Source organism: Balaenoptera physalus, assembly GCF_965194825.1.
Source record: "Balaenoptera physalus genome assembly, chromosome: X".
NCBI classification, from domain to species: domain Eukaryota; kingdom Metazoa; phylum Chordata; class Mammalia; order Artiodactyla; family Balaenopteridae; genus Balaenoptera; species Balaenoptera physalus.
Genome location: NC_138903.1, coordinates 58,411,380 through 58,431,303, shown reverse-complemented (window position 1 = coordinate 58,431,303; position 19,924 = coordinate 58,411,380). Strand labels below are relative to the sequence as shown.

Here is a 19,924-nt window from a genome sequence, read left to right as displayed (position 1 = left end):
CCAGAAGGCAAAACTATCTCTCTGTTCTCTCTCAGAGTCTGACAACCTGGATTATCGGCTGGGAGCTATTCATTCCTTGGTATATAAGCTACCAGAAAAGAACCGAGAGATGCTGGAACTTCTTATAAAACACTTGGTCAAGTAAGTAACTTCTAGGTTTTCAGGAAGAGTTCCTATTAGAGGGCTGGCCCACATGGTAGCACTGCAGATAAACTGTCTGTCAGCTCATTAAGTCCCAGCCCCCAACTGCTTCATCCTGGGCAGTCTGAGTGCTCTGTGAGAAAGGCAGTTTTCCCTTTACCCTTATATATATCCTCTCAGGGTCATCATGCATCTTAGTTGAGGGGTTGTCTCAGTTGAATGGTAACACCAGGTAGAATGGTGGCTGAATACAGGCTTTGCTGTCAGATAAACGTGGGTTCAAATCCCAGCTGTGTAATATTAGGAAAACCTCGCTTAACCTGTTTGGTCATCTATAAAATGAGAGTAGTATTCCCTACCACATAAGACTGTTGTGTGGATTTGAATGAACACAGGTGAAGTACATGGCACATAGGAAGTTCTCAAGACATGTGAACTATGATTATGGTCACCTTCTTTGCTTGGGTGTGGCATGTAGGAACAGATAGCAGCATTCCAGAGGTAGGTCTGGTGATGGGCTCTAAGATGGGTGGGTGTAAGGGGCATGTGTGCCCGACTGTAGTGCTTCCTGGCATGAAGGTTCAATGTTGTGAATAAAGATGAATTTACTTGACTCATAAAAGGCTAGCTGCTCTAAGGAAACAGTATGGTGCAGCAGAAAATACTCTGTCCAGGAGTCAGCAAACCTGGGTTCTAGTGTCAGTTCTGGTACTAGCTTTCTTGAGGACCATGGGCAGGTCACTCTTAAGACCACTCCTGGTGTATTAAAAAGTAAATAAGTGAGACAACAAGCTTAGAAAAATTGTGATGCATTTTAAGTGTTTGTGTTTAACAAAATAAAGCTATCAGCACACTCATTAATGCATTGATGAGATATTTTAACCTCATGTGGAGAATATCTCAAAACACCTAAAATTGAGGCCCTTAGTGAAGGTTAAATGGCCCTCTTTGCCTCCTGCTGTAATAAATCCTGATCACTCTGCACCTCTGGACCTCAGGTTCCCCTGTGATATGATAATATCTCTCCAAGATCTGACCAACTTTGACATTCTAAGTTTTTTGTTTTTTGGGTTTTTTTAATACGTCTATAGCCAATATTGCAGACAAATAGGCAGAATTAGCAAGACAATGGCTTTTATACTTATTGCCAATGCTTGTAATTTGGGCTAATAGCAAACATTAAAAAGCATTTTCTTTCCAAAAAATTGTTTATGATAATCTCCGTAAAGTACAAAAATCAGCACATGTTAATTTGAAGTTGCCCGGGGAAAAGGGACTTTGGGTTCAAATTTCAGCTTTATTGCTAATTTGCTATGAACCTAAAGAAAGTCCATCCTACTCTCTGGGCCTCAGTTTGGTCATCTATAATATGAGGGGACTGGAATAGCTAATCTCAAAGGGTTCTTCCAGCTCTGACTTTCTAAGAGTCTTAATATGTGACATGAGCTAAGGATTCAGTTGAAGATTCTCCTACTAGCAGTTAGTGAGAGACACCTACCTCCCTCCACCCAAAGGCTGGCCATCTATCTTACTTGAAGAATCTTGCTCCTCAAAATCCTTAGAACAAAAGGAGCAATAGACACAAACACCCAAAACACAGAACTAGAAAGACAAATAACCTTAAATATGTGAAAAACTGTGCAAGTTCACTTGTAATAAGAAAAATGCAAATTAAACCTACATTGAGATACCATTTATTGGCAAACCCTAAAGCTTGACCACATTCTGTTTATGAGACTTTGAGGCACAGGGAGTCCAACACATTGCTGGTGTTAATGCAATACAAATACAGACCTACAGGAGGGGAATTTGGCAATATCTAAAAAAATCTGCATCTTCAGTTATCCTTTGACCCAGCAACTCCACTTTTAGGCATCTACTCTGAAGACATACCTCCACAAATACAGAACAACATATGCACAAGTTTGTGTCAGTGCAGTGTAATTTTTAGTAACAAAATATTGGAAACAACATAAATGTCCAACAATAAGTGACTAGTTATGTAAATCATGGTATATTCAAGCAATGTGGTATTATATGGTCATTAAAAAGAATGAGGAAAATATGAATTTTGTTTTTGAAGTGATTTCCAGATGCATTACAAATTTCCGCCAAAAACTTGTACACAAATATTCATAGCAGCATTATTCATAATTGTCCAAAGGTGGAAACAGCCCATATGACCACCAAATGCTGAATGGAAAAAACAAAATGTGGTATAAACATACAATGGAAAATTATTCAGCCATAAAAGGAATCAAGTACATGGATGAACCTTGAAAACATTATGCTAAGTGAAAGAAGCCAGACACAAAAGGCTACATATTACATTACTCCATTTTTATGAAATGTCCAGAAAAGACAAATCTATAGAGGCAGAATGTAGGTTAATAGTTGCCTTGGACTGAGACATGGGAAGTAACAGCTAATGGTTACAGGGTTTCTTTCTGGAGTGGTGAAAGTGTTCTGGAATTAGATAGTGATGATTGTTGGACAACTCTGTGAATATATTAAAAACCATTGAATTGTACCTTTTAGAAGGGTAAATTTTATGGTATATGAAATATATCTCAATAAAGCTGTTATAAAAACAAACTAATGAAAATGGTTACTAAGGGGGTGTTGACCTGAAATAGACTATCAGATATTTCTTCAGCAAAGATGGGTTTATTTGGGATGAGCAGAGATTTGTAATTTGGAATCTGCAACCATGCCAAACAATGGGCAAGTCCCCACATGATGAGGGAAGGACAACACTTTTATAGAGGGGAAAAGGAAGTTGGGAGGGCTATAGTAAACAACGAGTCCATGGCTTTTCATTGGCCTGAGTCCTTGGCAGGAAAGAAAAATCTGTTTTCTTCCTGTTGGGCTCTGCTATCATGGCAGGGTATGAGAGCTCCCCCTTCTGGTCTCCTGACTTTATTTAATTGAGGCTTCTCTTTTGTTTTCTTTTTTACAGGGGATAGGTGGTGACTAGGGTGGAAGGGACAAGGATGAGAGCTAGATTCCTCTGAGTCCACCTCCTTCTATGGTTTTGACTTTTGAGCCATATTAATATTTTAGGTATCCAAAAAGTAAAATTAAATCAAAAGGAAAACATTACAAACCCTAAAATGGAATGCAAAAAAGCAAATGAATCTAAATGTTTATCAAATTCATAGCATAGTCATACAGAGAAAACAGTTATTTCATCTAACTTGTCAACACAGCCTCTGATTCATGCTAATGAAATATATTCTAAAAACAGGAAAAACTGCAAAAAAAAGTTGTAAGCATCACCCAGTAGGTTTATTAGTACTAGTAATATTATAATTATAACTTGAAATTATTTTATGTATATGTATCTCATAAGGATAAAGTAAAAAATAGTAAATATATTAATATTGTCAGAAGCCAAGGTTTATGGTGTAAGAAAAAGAGATATGGATACAAAATTCAAGATGTAAAGAAAAAAAAATTCTATAATGGTAAAGTTGAATTGAGAATGCCACTATGAACTCATGATTTAAAAACAAAACAAAAAATAAAAAAAATAAAAAATAAAAACAAAATAACAAAATCTTCTATTCACTTAACCAGTCTTGAAATGATTCTACCCAAAAAAGCAATAAACACATGTAATGCCCAGATCTTTTGTCTCTAAATAACGTTCCCTTCTCAAAAGTGCCAAGTCTTCTTAGAGAACTGGCTGATTCCAGGTCTGGGGCAAGGAAAATACAAGGTGAGCCTTGGATCAAGTATACCTTTGTAAGCAAAGGAGAGCTCATGCACTAATAGGGTCATGTCACAAAGATTCAGAATCTGCTTGAAAAGGCTGACACTGGTTACATCTGGAGCAACCGAAACATCAAAAACAATGAGTGCTGTATTTGATAATAATATTTTGAATAAATAAAAATCCATGGGAGGTAGTTAGAGTAAGGAAAGCCCTTTATTACTGAAGAATACCAGCTAATAAATGTGGGAGGAATGATATAATTAGAAAAACTAGTTTTCAAAAAGCTACAGTAATCAAAACAGTGTGTTATTGGCACAAAAACAGACACATGGATCAATGGAACAGAATAGAGAGCCCAGAAATAAACCCACGCACCTATGGTCAGTTAATCTATGACAAAGGAGGCAAGAATATACAATGGAGAAAAGACAATCTCTTCAATAAACGGTGCTGGGAAAACTGGACAGCAACATGTAAAAGAATGAAATTAGAACATTCTCTAACACCATACACAAAAATAAACTCAAAATGGATCAAAGACCTAAATGTAAGAGCAGATACTGTAAAATTCCTAGAGTGAAACATAGGCAAGACACTCTTTGACATAAATTGTAGCAATATTTTTTTGATCTGTTTCCTAAGGCAAAGTAAACAAAAGCAAAAAAAAAAAAAAAAAGAACAACAACAACAACAAAAACTGGGACCTGATTAAACATAAAACCTTTCACACAGCGAAGGAAACCATTGACAAAAAGACATTCTACCAAATTGGAGAAAATATTTGTAGAAGATATGACCAATAAGGGGTTAATATCTAAAATATATGATCAGCTCATGCAACTCAATATTGAAAAAACAACCCGATTAAAAAATGGGAAGACTTGAATAGATATTTTTCCAACAAAGGCATACAGATCACCAGACACATGAAAAGATGCTCAACATTGCTAATAATCAGAGAAAGCAAACAAAACCGCATTGAGATATCACCTCACACCTGTCAGAATAACTGTCATCGGGGGGGTGGGGGTGGGATGAGTTGGGAGATTGGGATTGACATATATACACTACTATGTATAAAATAGATAACTAATGAGAACCTACTATATAGCACAGGGAACTCTACTCACTGCTCTGTGGTGACCAAATGGGAAGGAAATCCAAAAAAGAGGGGATCTATGTATACGTATAGCTGATTCAGTTTGATGCACAGCAGAAACTAACACAACACTGTAAAGCAACTATACTACAATGAAAATTAATAAAAAACACATGGACAGCACCGGATTATTTTGATGTTGTAAATGGTAAGGACAAAGTGTCATGCAGTGTTGATTAAGTGAAAGGTACTCATTGCAAAAGCAAGGGTGTAAGGGTGAGTAAGAGGAAAATAATGTTTAATTGATAGCTCAGAAAAGTATTAATTTTATAATCTCATGTTTTGAATCAATCAAATGTGACACATTATAACCTGCTACCACTTTTCATACAGAGATGGTAGCATTTGGCAGAGTTTAAAAATCAGAATTCAGCTTTTATAGAAAAATAAATAAGGCTTTGGATATGAGTATAAGCTTGACATAACTAAATGTTTTTGAGAAAAATTAATAAAAAGGAATTTTAAATGGATGCTCCAGTTCCTACATCATTTGTAAGTTTTTTTCCTAAGTTCAACAGTATATCATAAGAATAAGTGGAAACATCCTGGAGCTAAGGGATAATTTTGACGATGCTCTGCAAGTAAACACTACTGATCTGCTACCAAATGAGGCCAACTCCAAGGAAACCTTTGCATTCAAACCAGGAAATATCTCAGAAGAAAATGCAACCCACATATTCATTGCCATTCATTGCCATTCAAAGTGTGGATAAAAGCAATTTGACATCCAAATTGTAATGTTGAAGTATCCAACATTACACAATTTGACATCCAAATTGTAATGTTGAAGTATCCAACATTACACAAGTAGCTTTGTTTATTTCTCAAGCAGATCACAGTCCTGGTGAAAGTCATCCAAATCCCAGAGTTAACATTTCTACCTTGGTATTGTCAGTGGTTGGATCTGTTGCAATTGTTAATGTTATTTTAAGTGCCACTATTTATATTTTAAAGAAGAAAAGAAATGCAATTAGATCGAGGACTGGATTTTAATAAAATAAACAAAATTGAAGGATACTGTGAATTTTTAAATTCTGTGTGGATCATTAGCTCATGAAAATAATTTTAAGAAGTCTGAATGGATATGTAGATTAAATATAAACACCCAGAGATATTTGAAATACTGTAAATCAATATTAAAAGTATAATTTTATTTACTCATTGTTTCATCCATAGTGATAAATAAAACTCTTTTCTTCTTTCTAAACAAACAAACAAAAGAATGACTGTCATCAAAAAGGAACCCTAGTATGCTGCTGGTGAGAATGTAAATTGGTGCAGCCACTATGGAAAATATTTGGAGGTTCCTCAAAAAACTAAAACTAGAATTACCATATAATCCAGCAATTCCACTCCTGGGTATATATACAAAGAAAACAAAACACTAATTCAAAAATATACATGCACCCAAGTGTTCATAGCAGCATTATTTACAAAAGCCAAGATGTGGAAGCCTAAGTGTCCATCAACAGATGAACTGATAAAGCAGCTGGTATATATACATACAATGGAATATTACTCAGCCATAAAAGGAATGAAATTTTGCCATTTGCAACAACATGGATAGACTTGGAGGGTATTATGCTAAGGAAATAAGTCAGGCAGAGAAAGACAAATACTGTATGTTGTCACTTATATGTGGAATCTAAAAAATAAAACAAACGAATGTACATAACAAAACAGAAACAGACTCACAGATGTAGAGAACAAACTAGTGGTTACCAGTGGGGAGAGGGAAGTGGAGAGGGGTAAGAAAGATAGTGGTAGGGGACTAAGGTACAAAGTACTATGTATAAAATAAATAAGCTACAAGGATATATTGTACAACACAGGGAATATAGCCAATATTTTATAACTTTGAATGGAGTATAATCTATAAAGATATTGAATCACTATGTTGTACACCTAAAACTAATATTGTAAATCAACTACACTTAAGAAAGAAAACAAAAAGAAAAACTACGAGTTTGCAACCTCAGCGCCCTGTTTCAGGCATGGATCAAAACCACTGAGTAAAAGATTTTTCAGGAACAAGATATTCATATAGTTTCAAAGTATTACCCACAGATTACTTACTAGTTACAAATGGAAACTGTATCTTTACAATGAAGTTATCTGGCAAATACCACCTTAATTAATTGATCAAATTTAGCATCACTAATAATGATACAAACTGACCGTATCTACCTCCTGATGGGATACAGTAAGAAGTATACAACATAAACAAATATTTTTGCCAAGAATGTTTAACCCCAAACAAATTTAGCCTTTTAAGTTTACAGGAAATACAGGGTATAGAAAAATGCAGAATGTTTGACATTCTTTGAGACAACTGGCTTGGAATTTTTATAAAAGTCAATGTCCTGGGGATAAAAGGTAGTGGTACTGTTTTGTATTAAGAGGCTAAAGAAATATAAACAAATGCAGTGTATGAACTTTGGATCTAGATTTGAAACACCCATCTATAAAATAATTTTTTCATGACATTTGAGAAAATTTGAATATGGACCAGATATCGGGTGATATGGAATTATTATAAATTTTCCTTGATATAAAAATATTATTGTGGTTTTGTAGGACAGCATGCTTATTATTTGGAGATGAATACTAAAGTATTTAGGGTTGAAGCAATTTACTTTTAAAGGGCTCAGAAAAAATATATACAGAGAAAAAGCAAATGTAGGAAAATGTTAGTTCCTGAATTTAGGTATAGACAGTATTAATGTTCATAGTACCATTCTTTCAATTTTTTTGTATCTTTATAACCAAGAGTTATAGGGAAAATGCAAATAAAAATAGGCTTAGTTCCAACAGGGAAATTTACACAGGAGAAGAATATCTATGTGCTCTCAAAATTCACATAATTTTCCTGCCTGCCAACCACTGCTTTAATAAGCTATATGATAATTATAACTTATGCCTTCATAGTGTGTTCCCACTGCTGGCCCATTTTCTAGGCTAATAACAGGCAAACACAAACTGACATCAGCCAATTTGAGATTCCCAATTATTCCATTCTTTTTGCTTTTTACCTATTGCTTCCATTAATCTGAAGTAGGAGAATGGTACAGGTTACCTCCCCCACAATCTCATGACCAGTGGCATATACAATGCAAGCAAGCCTTAGGCCTAATTCTGCCACTGATGCAGGTATTTATCTCGAAGCAGATTCAAAACAGTTGTACAACCTGTTCTGTAAACTCAGTGAAGTCTCAGCTCTCTTTCCTTTCAGTTGCTCTGACTGCATCACGCATTAAAGTTTAAATTGAAACAGATGATATAATATTACAGCAATGCAGTTGTAGTCAGGCAATAAAATCCCATGATCTAATGCCCAAATGCAAGACCCCTTTGCAATCCTAGGCTTGGGCTACCATTCTAAAGGGTGTGAGCTCTTAGGCTTATTAGAATCTTCTTATTTGTGTAATAATAGCACTTCTGTTATTTCTGAAGCAATGCCATTGCATTGTAGAGATTGGAAAATATAGAAGAGCAAAAAAAGTCAATAAACAAAAATAAAAGCTTTCTATTCTCAGCATCTAAAAATCACTACTATTAATATATTTGTGCTTTTTCTTCTGGATCTTTCTGTGAGTGTGTGTGTGTTTATGTATACACACACACCCCACACAAACACATTTACATTTTTTACCAAATTGAGGTTATGCTGTTCAGTAACACCAAACTTTTTTCAGTTCAACAGTTTCCACCTTTTTTCAGTTCAACAAGTTCTACCTCTCCAGACCATATTAACATTTCCTTAGTTGACCCCAAAATTAGTTGTTCTGTAGAGTCTTTTTTTTTTTAACATCTTTATTGGAGTATAATTGCTTTACAATGGTGTGTTAGTTTCTGCTTTATAACAAAGTGAATCAGTTATACATATACATATGTTCCCATATCTCTTCCCTCTTGCGTCTCCCTCCCTCCCACCCTCCCTATCCCACCCCTCTAGGTGGTCACAAACCAGCGAGCTGATCTCCCTGTGCTATGCGGCTGCTTCCCACTAGCTATCTATTTTACGTTTGTCAGTGTATATATGTCCACGCCACTCTCACTAGTTTTGTCTACTTTCTTCATTGTATTTTTCAGCTTGTTCCCCTATTTTCTTTATTTCTTATAAAGTAGAGGTTGTATTTTAAGGCTAGATGGGTTCAAGTTAACTATTTTGGGGGTAGAACACATCATAGGTGATTTTGTGTACCTTATGCTGCATCACATCTGAAGATGCGTAATATTAGTTGACCCACCTTACTGATGTTAAGATTGATCATTGCTCTATTCTAACCTGTCAATGAAAGCTTGAGAATGTCTATACAATATTTCTAGCCAATCCACAATCCATTTATCTTGACACATCTAAGCAATGAGAAGTCAGTTTGCCCCCAACCATGCTAATTAACAGAGCCATTGGTTTTGATTGGAGATGAGGTTAGCTGAAGCTTATAGTAGCCCCTCTGGCTTCTGATTAGAGCCTTTTAAATACTAATTAATCAGCCCTAGAGTATGTAAGTATGCATTTAAAATTAGAATACTACAACCATAACTGACCTGTCCTAGAGTGTGCATGAAAACTAACAAACACATATATCAAATTTCATCCATTCTAAGGGGCACTTGTCTTTTTCAAATTGTAACCTGAATTCTGGATGCATCTTAGAATCAATTGTTTCTTAAAATCACTGTTGTCAGGTAGCAGTTTTTATGTAATTATCATAACCTCTACATGCATGAACATGATGATAGCTGCTCATGTTGTAGTCATTTTAGTTAAATTATATTCATTGTTGAGTTTATTTTCTATTTAAAATGTCTTCAAAAATATTACATAATGATTTGACAGTGAAAGTTTCTTCTTTCTTAGTGGTACATAATAAAATAATGGTGTGATTGCAATTGATGACATTGATGAAATTTAGGACATTGCACTGGCTATGTTGAAGTATTTAAATTATGGATAATATAACACCAATGGATGAAACCAAAGCTGTCTGCCCTTAAGGGCATCATCTTCAGGGATTCGGATGTTACCAAAAGCTCAGCTTCTCTGTACACCAGTGCTGAATCAAACCTTGGAGAGAAAGTTTTGGGTGAATAGAAAAGAATAGCTTTATTACTTTGCTAGGCAAAGGGGGACACAGCCAGCTCCTGCCTGAAAAACTATGTGTCCCAACCCCAGAGGATCTGATGAAGTGTTTTATAACAGTGGTTCAAGGGTGGGGTCTCTGACAAGATTAGGGTATGTGTAGGGCCTGCACTCCTCTAATCTGGTCTCAGGTAATCTTCTTGATGAGCTTCTCTGGTTCCTTTAGTCTTTCCTCAGGTGGTTTCCTGGCTGCTTCTCCCTTGATTAGCAGCTGTTCAAATCCGCCCTTTGGAACACAGGGAAAGTCATGCAGGCTGGAGTCTTGCCCCTACAAGAAACGGGGAGTCCTGGGAGCCCCACAGGGCCATGCTCAGTCTCACTCCCCCCTTTTTCTTTGATCCTCCTCAATCTTGAGGAGAACAGATATTAGATGAGAAAGGGAACAATCATTTTGGATAGAGATGTTAATCATAAACTCAGCAGAGGAACTCGGTTTTAGGGGAGCTCGGTTTTAATCCCCACTTTGGTTTTATCTTTACCCAAATCTTTCAGGGAACTGGGTGACGACCATTCTGACTACTTCCTGCTGAGATGGGGTGTCTAAATTTTGGGGAGTAGATACCAAATTTACAATATTTGAGCTCCAAGTCCTGGATCCGAGTCTTATGTGATTAATATCTCAATCCCTTCGTCTGCCATTTTGGTGCAACAGGCCCAGTTAGAGGTAAGAGGAATGACAGCTGGAACTTTAGTAGACAGAAAAGATCTCATTTCCTTAGGAATTCAGGGGAATAAGTCTGAAGCCCAGTGTGGAACTGGTACTTCAGAGAGACTTGTTGTAGCCAGTTGTTTCCAAACCATTTCCTGTATGGGGAAAACCCATCAAGGCAATCCTGAAGACCCAGAAATAGGAAGCTGACCACATATCTGGCAGTTAGAATTATCAAAAGGATCAGCATATGGATCTATAGCTTTGTACATAAGAGGTATGAGAAAGGATAAGAAAACAGAACTTTCATTCTGCTTGTCGGAACAAATACTTAAAGTTTCTGAGTAGTAAGAAGAATGTCATAGGATCCCTTCCATTTTTCTTCAAGCTGCTGCTCAGATCCTTGCTCTTTTTTTAAAAAATTTATTTATTATTTTTGGCTGTGTTGGGTCTTCGTTGCTGCACGCAGGCTTTCTCTAGTTGTGGTGAGCAGGGGCTACTCTTTGTTGTGGAGCACAGGCTCTAGAGCACGTGGGCTTCAGTAGATGCGGCACGTGGGCTCAATAGTTGTGGCTCGTGGGCTCTAAAGTTCAGGCTCAGTAGTTGTGGTGCACCGGCTTAGTTGCTCCGCGGTATATGGGATCTTCCCGGAGAAGGGCTCGAACCCATGTCCCCTGCATTGGCAGGCAGATTCTTAACCACTGTGCCACCAGGGATGCCCCCTTGCTCTTTTTTCACACTTTCAGCAGCACTGGGTCTCCTGCTTTAAAGGGATGCAAGGGAGCTTCCAGGTGAGGGGGAGACCTGTAGAACACAAGCTCATGCAGTGGTTAACAATTGACCAATCTGTTGTACATACTGTTTAATTTTTGCCTCCTGTGTTAGAAGTGATTCTCTTTCTTTACTCTTAGGAGGTAAGAGTGGTCTCCTGTATACCTAGCCCACTTCTAGGGGCCACCAGTATACAAAGGAGAGCAATCAGCAAGACCTTGTTCCATTTTAGATGAGTTTCCTGGCATCGCTTGGCAAGCATTTTCTTCAGTGTGGTTCATCTTCTTAGCCTTTCTGTAGATTGGGGTCTCCATGCTGAGTGAAGTTTCCATTTTATACCTAAACCTTTATTTGCTGTTTGCATTATTTCTGTGATGCAAGCAGATCCATTGTTGCTCTGAATAGTAGAGGGAAGGCCGTACCTAGGAATAATGTCCTTAAGAAAGGTTTTTGTCACTTCAGATGCTTTTTTCCATTCTGGCTGGAAAGGCCTCTACTCAACCTTGATCCAGGTATAATCCTCTTAAATCTTTAGCCAAAATTTTGTTGAGGAGGGTGGGGGACTTTTTAAATCCTTGTGGCATCCTGAGTCTGAAAGAATAGTATAAGGAACTCTCATGGGCCTATAAGGAACTCTCATGTGCCTATCACCCAGCTTCAACAGTTTTCAACATGTAGCAAATCTTGTTTCATCTATATCCCTATTCATTTCCCCTCCTCCTATATTATTGTGAAGCAAATCTAAGACATTATTTTATCCATAAATATTTCAGTATGTATATTGAAAAATGAAAATTCTTTGTACATATAAACACAATATAATTATCACATCTGAAAACAAACTGTTAATAATTACTTAATATCATTAAATATTCTGTGTTCAATTTTCCAGTAGTCTCAGATATGTCATATATATATATATTTTTTTTTTAATAAGGATCCAAATAATGTCCACACATAGGAATCTTTTCAGATGTTTTTTAAGTCTCCTTTAATCTCTAGCAGAGGTCAGCAAATGTTTTCCAGAAAGGATTAGATAATACATATTGAAGGCTTTGTGAGCTATATGGACTCTGTTGCAGCTACTTAGTTCTACCTTTATAGTACAAAAACAGCCATTGATGATATGTGAATGAATAAGCATAACAATACTCCAGTAAAACTTTATCTACAAAAACAGGTTGGATTTGGCCCAAGGGCCATAGTTTGGTGATCCCTTATCTATAGCAGTAGTTCTCAATCTTTTGTGTGTATCAGAATCACTTGGAGGGCTAATAAAGAACACAGAGGCCAAAGTTTGATAGGATAGGGCCTCTGTGTTTTTACCATGTTCCCAATCTGTAAGTTTCTTCTTCATCTCTTTCTTTTTTCTTATAATTTATTTGTTAAAGAAAACAGGTCATTTGTCCTTTAAAGTTTCCCATATTTTGAATCAAGAGGCTTGCTCTGATTCAAGTTCTTTTTTTGATTTGTTTTTTTGGGATTTGAGGTGGTTTATTTTGGTTATTTGGGGTTTTTTGGGGGGGTCTTTACAGTGGGGAGGGCAAACATACTTAATAAATGGTTCTATGTTCTTCCAACAGTAGACACGTAATGTGTGACTGTTTCTTTTTTCCATTATTTTCAAGGGAAGGACTTCCTTAGAGTCACTGAATGGCAGAGCTGAAAGGCTCTTTAGATTACCCAATAACCACCTCATTTTATAGGTGAGCGAACAGATACCTAGGGATGGAAAAAGATAGGCCCGAAGTCATACAACGCGTTAGTGATGGAACCAGTTTAATGAACTTATTCAGTTTTTATTTTTATTTTTTCATATTTGTTGAGGTATAATTGACAAATAAAAATTGTATATATTTATGGTATATTACTTATATACCATAATGATGTTTGGTATATGTATATATTGTGAAAGAATTGCCACAATATAGCTAATTACTATATCACCTCACATAGTTACCATTTTCTCCCTTCCTTCCTTCCTTCCTTCCTCCCCTCCCTCCCTCCCTCCCTCCCTCCTTTCTTCCTTTCTTCCTTTCTTTCTTTCTTTCTTTTCCTTCCTTCCTTCCTTCCTTCCTTCCTTCCTTCCTTCCTTCCTTCCTTCTTTCTTTCTTTCTTTCTATGAAGAACACTTAAGATCTACCCTCTTAGCAAATTTCAAGCACAAAATACAGTGTCGTTAACTATATTCATATTGCTATATATTAGATCTCTAAAACTTACTCATCTTATGTAACTGAAAATTTGTACCTCTTGACCAACATCTCCCCCAATTTCCCCTCCCCCAGCCCCTGGCAACTACTATTCTACTCTCTGTGTCTGGCTTATTTCACTTAACATAATGTCCTCCAAGTTCATCCATGTTGTTGCAAAAGGCAGGATATCCTTCTTTTTTAAGGCTTATTGATATTCCATTGTGTGTATATGTTTATCTGTTTTTCCATCTAAGGACACTTAGGCTATTGTGACTAATGCTGCAATGAATATGGGAGTACAGATATTCTCTTTGAGATACTGATTTCATTTCCTTTGAATATATACCTAGAACTGGGGTTGCTGGATCATAAGGTAGTTCTGTTTTAATAGGCATTTAAATTTATGACCTCTGATCTAAACCATCTAATCAAAATTATTTTTTCCTAAACTAGAGGCTTTTTATAACCTCTCTCTAATACCTGTTTCTTTGGTTTAAATTTTGATGTTCAAGAAGTTGTATCCATTGAGGACATGGGGAGGGGGAAGGGTAAGCTGGGATGAAGTGAGAGAGTGGCATGGACTTATATATACTACCAAATATAAAATAGATAGCTAGTGGGAAGCAGCCGCATAGCACAGGGAGATCAACTTGGTGCTTTGTGACCACCTAGAAGGGTGGGATAGGGAGGGTGGGAGGGAGACGCAAGAGGGAGGGGAAATGGGGATATATGTATATGTATAGCTGATTCACTTTGTTATAAAGCAGAAACTAACACCATTGTAAAGCAATTATATTCCAATAAAGGTGTTAAAAAAAAAGAAGTTGTATCTATTTTCTTTAGTCTAAGTGGACTAGAGAATTTAAGATTTCTTTGCTTCCAAATCATATTACAAACTCCCACCTAATTAACTACTCATGATGCCCTTATTTTTGGTTTCATTCATCTTATTAACCTACAATTATGCCTCTTAATGATTTTCAAAATGTATAATAAAAGGAGAGATGTCAAATGGAAAGAAACCTCCCCAAAGAATAGATTACCTTTCAAATCTCATAAGAAGACTAAGAATGAAAAGAGTGTCCTAAATGGAATACCTCGAACCTCCATCAGAGAAATAGAAGGTGGCTTTAGCTTAAAGGGGCCCCCATAGGGGCTGATTTCTTGACAGGAACTAGACAAGCAGGCAGTGGGATGCAATGGGATGACTGTAAGACTTGGATCCCAACAGATATGGGTTTGAATCCCTGTATTGCCATGTATTCACAAACTGTTTGACCTTAACTAAGTTATTTACCCTCTGTGAAACTAGGCTTCAGCAATAAAATACTCTGCCTTTTGGAGTTATGCAGATTAAGTGAGCTCTGGCATATTCAACCAAAGTCACTTTCTTTCAAAGCTCAAAAAAGGAGATACGCATTTACACATGCTGGAGGCTGTTGTCTCACAAGTGTCCTTGCCTTGTTACTAGTGGTTTAGCCATTCTGGATCTTGGTGGCAGCATGGAGTTGCTTTTCCATTTTAACATCTGAACTATTCTGTCACTAAAGAATAAGGGTTAATTGCAGAAGTATTTAAACTGTTAAAAGGGATCCATCACCAGTCCAGCAATACCAAAGGCCTGTGAATAGCTGCTGTTCATTATCATCTGAATGGCACCCAGCCTTTGTCATGGGCTTAACAGATTTCATTAGGATTTGTCTAAGGATTCTGTCCCTGTCAATTACCTTGTTAGTGACTGGAACCTGCCTCTTAATGGGGTCAGTCTCTCAAGGACCTTGACCTGGGCAGGTTTTGAAAATTAGTGTTTGCGGTGGGCTGTTCCATTCCCTTATCTCCCCACTCCCACAGCCAAACTGACCAAAGGGCTGTACACCTTTTACTTAGCTGCCTCCAGTACTACATGAAAGAGTGCTAGAGGCTCTCAGTTCTATTAAAAATAATTAATTAGTATCTGCTCTGTGTGAGGCACACACATTGGAAGTTGTTTACCACCTAGTAGGAAAGGCAGATAAGAAACAGAAAATTGCAATATATTCGACTTGCCAATGGTGTCAATCAAGATGAGGACAGTGGGCTGTGAGAGCCCTGAAGGAGATGTCACCTAAAGTGAATCTCAAAGGATAGACATTCTTTGGATCTAGGAGGATGAAGACATTCTAAACAGAGGGAATGGCATGAGCAAAGATACGGAGATCTGAAACAGCATGATATAGCCAGAAAACTTTATCTAAGCAGTGTAGTATATAAGAGTGTCAGACATCAGCAGTGCCTAGATGGAGGCTCCTGGAGAGGTCATTATAACAGCAGATACTTCTAATGGAATATTTCCAGGATACCATGCTAAAGCAATTTAGCTCTATTTATTTCACAACCGTCTGAGGTGGATACTATTTTTGCAAGTGGGAAAACTGAAGCCCAGAGAGGTTACGTCAGCAACATTCACTGTTGCACGGCTAATGGGTGGCAGAGTTGGGATTCAAACCCAGGTCAGCTTCAGAGCCCAAGCTGTGCATTGAGATTGGAAATATGTGTCAAGTTACTGAAGACTTTAATTGCTACTTTGAAGAGAATTGGCAGGGTCCTATAAGTGATAGGAAGCCCCTTAAGGTAATTTAAGTAAGGAAAGTGACCAGGGACCAGAAGATTTGGGATTACAGGCCCTTCTTTAATCAGGCTAACTGACTGTGGCTTCAGCCAAATCTCTTTCCTTCTTTGGACCTCTGTTTTCTCATCTGTAATGTGAGGGCAATGATAAAGTGCTCATCTTAAGGATCTCTTTTGGCTCTTTGAGTTTTTTGCCTCTCTAGCTAGGGCTGGGGAAAAGACTAGATTCCTGACTGGTGAGACTGGTAGGCACTTTCTCTATGTGCTTTGTTCTTCTTTATATATGCTTTATACATGCTGTACCTCTTGCCCTGGAATACCGTCTTGCTTCCCTCCTGTCTTTCCAAATGCTATAGCCATCCACCCCTCTTCTCATGACTTCTACAGTGCTACAAACTAAGTTAGCTATGGCTCACTTTGGCCCCTAATTATATGCTATCTTGTATTCTTTGCTAGTTGCTTCCTTTATAATCTTTTCTTCCCATATATATTTTGGGCCTCTCCTTTTCTTCTACTTTTTAGTTTCTCTTACCCCCTAAAGCATCTAACACAGTCTTGGTTACAGTGGGGTCTTGGAGAAAATCTTGTTAATCATTTTCTTTCTCTTCTGGCAGTGTGTGTGAGCACAGCAAAGAGAATCTTATGACCCCCTCTAACATGGGGGTGATCTTTGGGCCCACTCTCATGAGAGCTCAGGAGGACACTGTGGCTGCCATGATGAACATCAAATTCCAGAACATTGTGGTGGAAATCCTAATTGAGCACTTTGTCAAGGTATGTATTTCCTATCCTCACCATCACTCCTCCAACCATGTGACACTTTCCCCTAGCCAATTTTTAGAGTTGTGTCTTGTCTCTGGTCCAAGTTATAATGGAAGGAAATTCCATATGACACAATGACATTTAATAGCATTTCTGACCCTGTGAAATTCATTCGTTCAGCAAACATTGCTTGACCATGCAACTATTTTATTATCAGACCCCATGCAAGATGGTATAGAAGAAGAAAAATATCATTGTACATGCCTTTAAGGAGTTAATAGTATAATATGGAGACAACCATGTAAACAAAGGAAAATGATAGGTATAAAAGTGGTATATGTACAATTAAACCACAAAGAAAGCAATACTTATTGAAACCCCATCACATTCTAAAGAATTTAAGGTGTTATATTTATATGGTATGTAAAATATGAAGTAGTGTACATTGTAATTAGGTCAAATGAAAAATGAAAAATCATGATACAGATAGAAAATGAACCCAGGAATGAGACTAGACAAGAAATATTTAATGACAAGTCCTATACACTTGCTATGGATGGCCCTACATTTGACTCTAGGCTTTCTAGCAGCCAATGCCATCCTAGCAGAGCATAACTCAATAAAAACTTTTCTTCAGGGGGAGGGGACTGGTGGTATAGTCCAGGTGGTATGCACAGTTCAAATCCAAGCTCTTCCACTTACTAGCTGTATTAGGTAAGATACAGGTTAGGCTGCTAAGATACCACAGTGGCTCCAACACAAGAGACATTTATTTCTTGGTTTGGAACAGTTCAGCAAGGTGGTCCAGGCCTGATACAGTGACTTGACAAAGGCTAGAACCCAGCTTACTTCTTTGTTGTTGTTCCGTCATCCCTAAGGTGCTGCTTCATCTGCATGACCAAATATCTTCTACATTATATCAATTGGGCAGTATGAAAGAAAGAAAGCTGAGGATATAACCCTTTCCTTTAAGGCAATGACCTGGAAGTCACACATATCACTTTTATTTACATACCATTTATCAGAATTTAATCTCATGGTCAGATCTAGCTGTAAGAAAAGCAGGGAAATTTAGTTTTTGTTTGGGGCAGCCATGTGCCTAGCTAAGACTTTAGTTCTTTTACTAAAAGAAGGAGAGAATGGATATTGGAGAACAATTGACATTCTCTGCCATATTATCTGTGTTACATTGAGCAATGTAACTTCTCTGATAGTCATTTTGTTTCAGCTGAAATGTGAAGATGATAATAAACACATGCTATGTGACAGTTACATGCCCAAGGCCATTTAGCTAGTGACAGAGCTAGAATTTAAATCCATGTACCTGGCTCAGAGTTGAAGTACTTAATCACTATACAGTGCTGCCTTACCAATCATTTTGGTACAGTGATATTATTGGGTATATACAGGGCACTTTGGGATTATCAAGGATGGGTACTTGCAGAGAAGTACAACCTATGTCAATACTTAAAGTGGGAAAGAAAGGGAAATAGGGAAAAGAAATTTCAAGGAGACGGTTCAGCATGAACAAAGGCCCAAGGACCTAAAACCCCAAACCATTTTATATTGTTGGAACATGAAATGGAAATAGGAGTGGCAGGAGATGTGATTGGAGGCAGACGGTGGCCATGTCCTAAAAGGACTAGGCTTTGTCTAATTAAGGAGTTTGGAATGTTTGAAATTGTTCTTGCAGGCTTGGGAAAGCCTTGCTTCAAATTAGAGTAGTATGATGAATAGAGTTACATTTGGGAGACTGTGTGGATGGGACTCTACTTCATACATATAAGAAATACAGAATGGGAAAATTTTAGAAAGATGGAGAAAAAGCTCAGTTTGGGGCAGATTGGATTTGAGATTTCTGGAATGTATCCAGAGAGCAATATCTAGGAAGTAGTTGACTTTGAATCCAAAGCAGGGATTGGCGAACTTTTTATTGAAGAACCATATAATAAATATTCTAGGCTTTGCAGGTCATAGATGTGTGTCACAACTACTCAACTTCACCTTTGTTTTGGGAAAGCAGTCATAGATAACATATAAACAAATGAATGTTCCAATAAAACTTTATTGACAAAACTGGCAGCAGACCTGTGGACTGTAATTTTCTGACTCTTGGTCTATAGCCCAGATATCATTTATTGATTAACTGATTGGTTCATTCATTCAGAAAATATGTTTTGAGTATCCACATTTGCCAGGTACTGTTTTAGGCATGGGGATACAGCCCTCATTTAATTTAGAAAAACAGTATCAATATAACTAAAATATATAATATGTTAAATGGTAATGAGCATTAAGATGAACAGTAAAGCAGAAAAGGGGAATAGGAAGGGTTGAGAAGTGGTTTTCACATTTTAAATACAGTGGCCAGGAAGACCTCATCGAGAAGGACTTTTGAGCAGAGACCCATAGGAAATAAAGGAGTTGTTCATTCAGATATCTGGGGGGAAATCATTCTAGGCTGAAGAAATGGTAAGTGGAAAATCCCTGAGGCAGAAATGTGTATATCATGTTCATGATACAAAAAGGAGGCCAGAAGGATTAATCAAAAGAGGAAACAGAAGAAGATGGTTCAGAGAGGAAATGGAGAGGGAAAGCTAAATAGATCCTATAGGGCCTTAGAACTCATTGGAAGGATTTTGACTTTACTATCTGAGTAGGATAGAATGAGGTTTTTGACTAGAGAAATGACATGATTTGACTTATATTTAATAGGACTATTCTGGATGCTTTGTGGATAATAGCTGTAGGGGAACAAGGGTAGAAGCAAAGAGTC

General features: G+C 37.3%; 1 protein-coding gene across 7 annotated transcripts in view; it reads left to right on the top strand.

Annotated features, from left to right (window-relative positions):
* Positions 1–19,924, top strand: part of OPHN1 (oligophrenin 1) — a 630,165-nt gene that overhangs the window by 513,214 nt on the left and 97,027 nt on the right. For all 7 annotated transcript variants that reach the window (XM_082444939.1, XM_082444938.1, XM_082444940.1 and 4 more), the window contains 2 exons: positions 36–141; positions 17,001–17,160. In XM_082444939.1, the coding sequence (XP_082301065.1) occupies positions 36–141; positions 17,001–17,160 (266 nt within the window). The remainder of the gene's footprint in view (positions 1–35; positions 142–17,000; positions 17,161–19,924) is intronic.